We start from the raw sequence: 1,907 nt of genomic DNA, 5'->3' as shown, positions 1-1,907 counted from the left end.
TCCAGGTATTCATCCAGTGGTTTAAAAACTCCTCGGAATACTTCAATAAATATGCAACTGCCTTCAAGAGAGACAACCCCTTATTTTAATAACGTGGATCAGAAGGACTTGGTCGGCTATTCATCTTCAAGGGCCAACTCCGTTCCCATCATCCCGTCTGTGGGCTTGGACGAAGCCTGCATGCAAATGCAAAATGTTTCTGAAGTAACAGGCATCAAATGGTGCAAAAACTCCTATTCAGCTGAACTTGTCAATGTGAGTTCCCCAGTCAGTAATTGTCTTATAGCAGAACAACACGAAGTGAAAATATTGCTAGAAACTGTGCAGGAGCAGATTCGGATTCTGACGGACGCGAGGAGGTCGGAGGACTATGAACTGGCGAGCGTAGAAGCAGAGAGCAGCGCGAGCGAAAACACGGCCTTTCTGCCCATGAGCCCCACGGCCAAGTCAGAGCGAGAGGCACAATTTGTCTTAAAAAGCGAAACGCAAAGAGACTCGGTATTGACCAAGTGACTTTGTGTGGGGGTTGTGGGAGGGGAAACAAGAGATCTGTGCATTCGATGCTTTGCTAAACAGGAAGGGAGGAGATTAAATACAAATTATTTATATGCATTAATTTAAGAGCATCTACTTAGAAGAAACCAAATAGTCAATCGCCCTCATATCATAGTGTTTTTTAACAAAATATTTTTTTAAGGGAAAAGTTCCAGGAGGGATGGCGCGTACATCAGGTGCTTTCTAGGCAGGATTACACATACAGTTTCAGTTACAGAGCATTGTACCATGGTCCCGTTCGGCTGTCCGAAGGCTTAGGCTATGCATCTTGTTTTCAGCAAAGGCCAAGACCATTCTTAGATTCATTTCTGGTTTCAGGGCAGCGCTGCAGTGAGCTGCTGGCCAGGGGTTCAGACCCTGGGGAACAAGTCCCCTCAGCCCAGCACGGACACGGTCCCCTCTCCCCCTCTCCTCTTGGTTCCAGGTTCATACCGTGGAAACAGGCACGCAGACGTCTACTTCTGAGGTCTGGTACCTACTGTGAATGACAACAAATCCCTAAATTGAGCCAGATGCTTAATTCTCGACCTTGCTTCAACGTGTCAGTCAGCCCAAGAAAGTCAATGGAAACATTTAGGAGCTTTGGGTTTGGCCAAGTGTGGAGTGGGATTGGGGTGTGCAGAGAAGCAGCGGTCAGGAGCCCGTGGCTGCTCCATCTTCTGAGCTTGGCCTATCAGAGCTGCCTTGGTGGAGAGCGAGGAAGACCAAGAGAAAGTGCAAAAGTGTGTATTACGACAGGTTTGGTTTTGGGTTTTGGTTTGGGTTTTTTTGAGTGGGAACATAAACTCTGTTGTTTGTTACCGACCCCTCAACATTTCTAAACTATACTTTGAAGGCATTTGTGAGCTCTCAAGGAGCACTTCTGAGTGCGTGTGTATTTTTTTAAACTTTTTTTTTATTATGGGTTGTTCAGAGAAGAGTCGGGGAGATCCAATATGATCAAAATCCAGCCGATAAGTGTCCACGCTGCCCTACTTTGTTCCCACCTTCAGTTCTCCAGTCACTTTTAATTAATCGTGGCTTAGGCTTGTGAACTTTAAAGCTTCAACCCTGCAGATGGTTCAGTATGGGCAGACCCACAAGCATGCACAGATCTGTTTCTAATGGGGCTATGTAAGAGCAGACGGTTTCCACCAAATGACTCCCTGCAAGGGATCAAGGCCTTAGAGAAGAAATGTCATTTCCTGGTTGCCGTATCCCAATCACATTTTAAGCATTTTTTGCATTTGCTTTTTTTTGAGGCCCTCTTCCCCCCATAAATCGTAACGCAATATGCCAATAATGCAGTGAATTGGGTTCAGTGACACAACGTTACTGTTTTTATTGGTATTAAAATATCTGCTTATTTGTGG

At 45.5% G+C, this 1,907-nt stretch overlaps 1 protein-coding gene across 1 annotated transcript in view; it reads left to right on the top strand.

Moving 5' to 3' along the window:
* NRG3 (neuregulin 3) overlaps positions 1-513 on the top strand; it is a 249,923-nt gene extending 249,410 nt beyond the window's left edge. The window contains exon 9 of the mRNA XM_009332695.1: positions 6-513. Coding sequence (XP_009330970.1) covers positions 6-513 — 508 coding nt within the window. The remainder of the gene's footprint in view (positions 1-5) is intronic.
* The last annotated feature ends 1,394 nt before the right edge of the window (positions 514-1,907 follow it).

Source organism: Pygoscelis adeliae, unplaced genomic scaffold, assembly GCF_000699105.1.
Source record: "Pygoscelis adeliae isolate BGI_AS28 unplaced genomic scaffold, ASM69910v1 Scaffold269, whole genome shotgun sequence".
Taxonomy (NCBI): domain Eukaryota; kingdom Metazoa; phylum Chordata; class Aves; order Sphenisciformes; family Spheniscidae; genus Pygoscelis; species Pygoscelis adeliae.
This window is presented reverse-complemented; position numbering and strand designations above follow the sequence as displayed.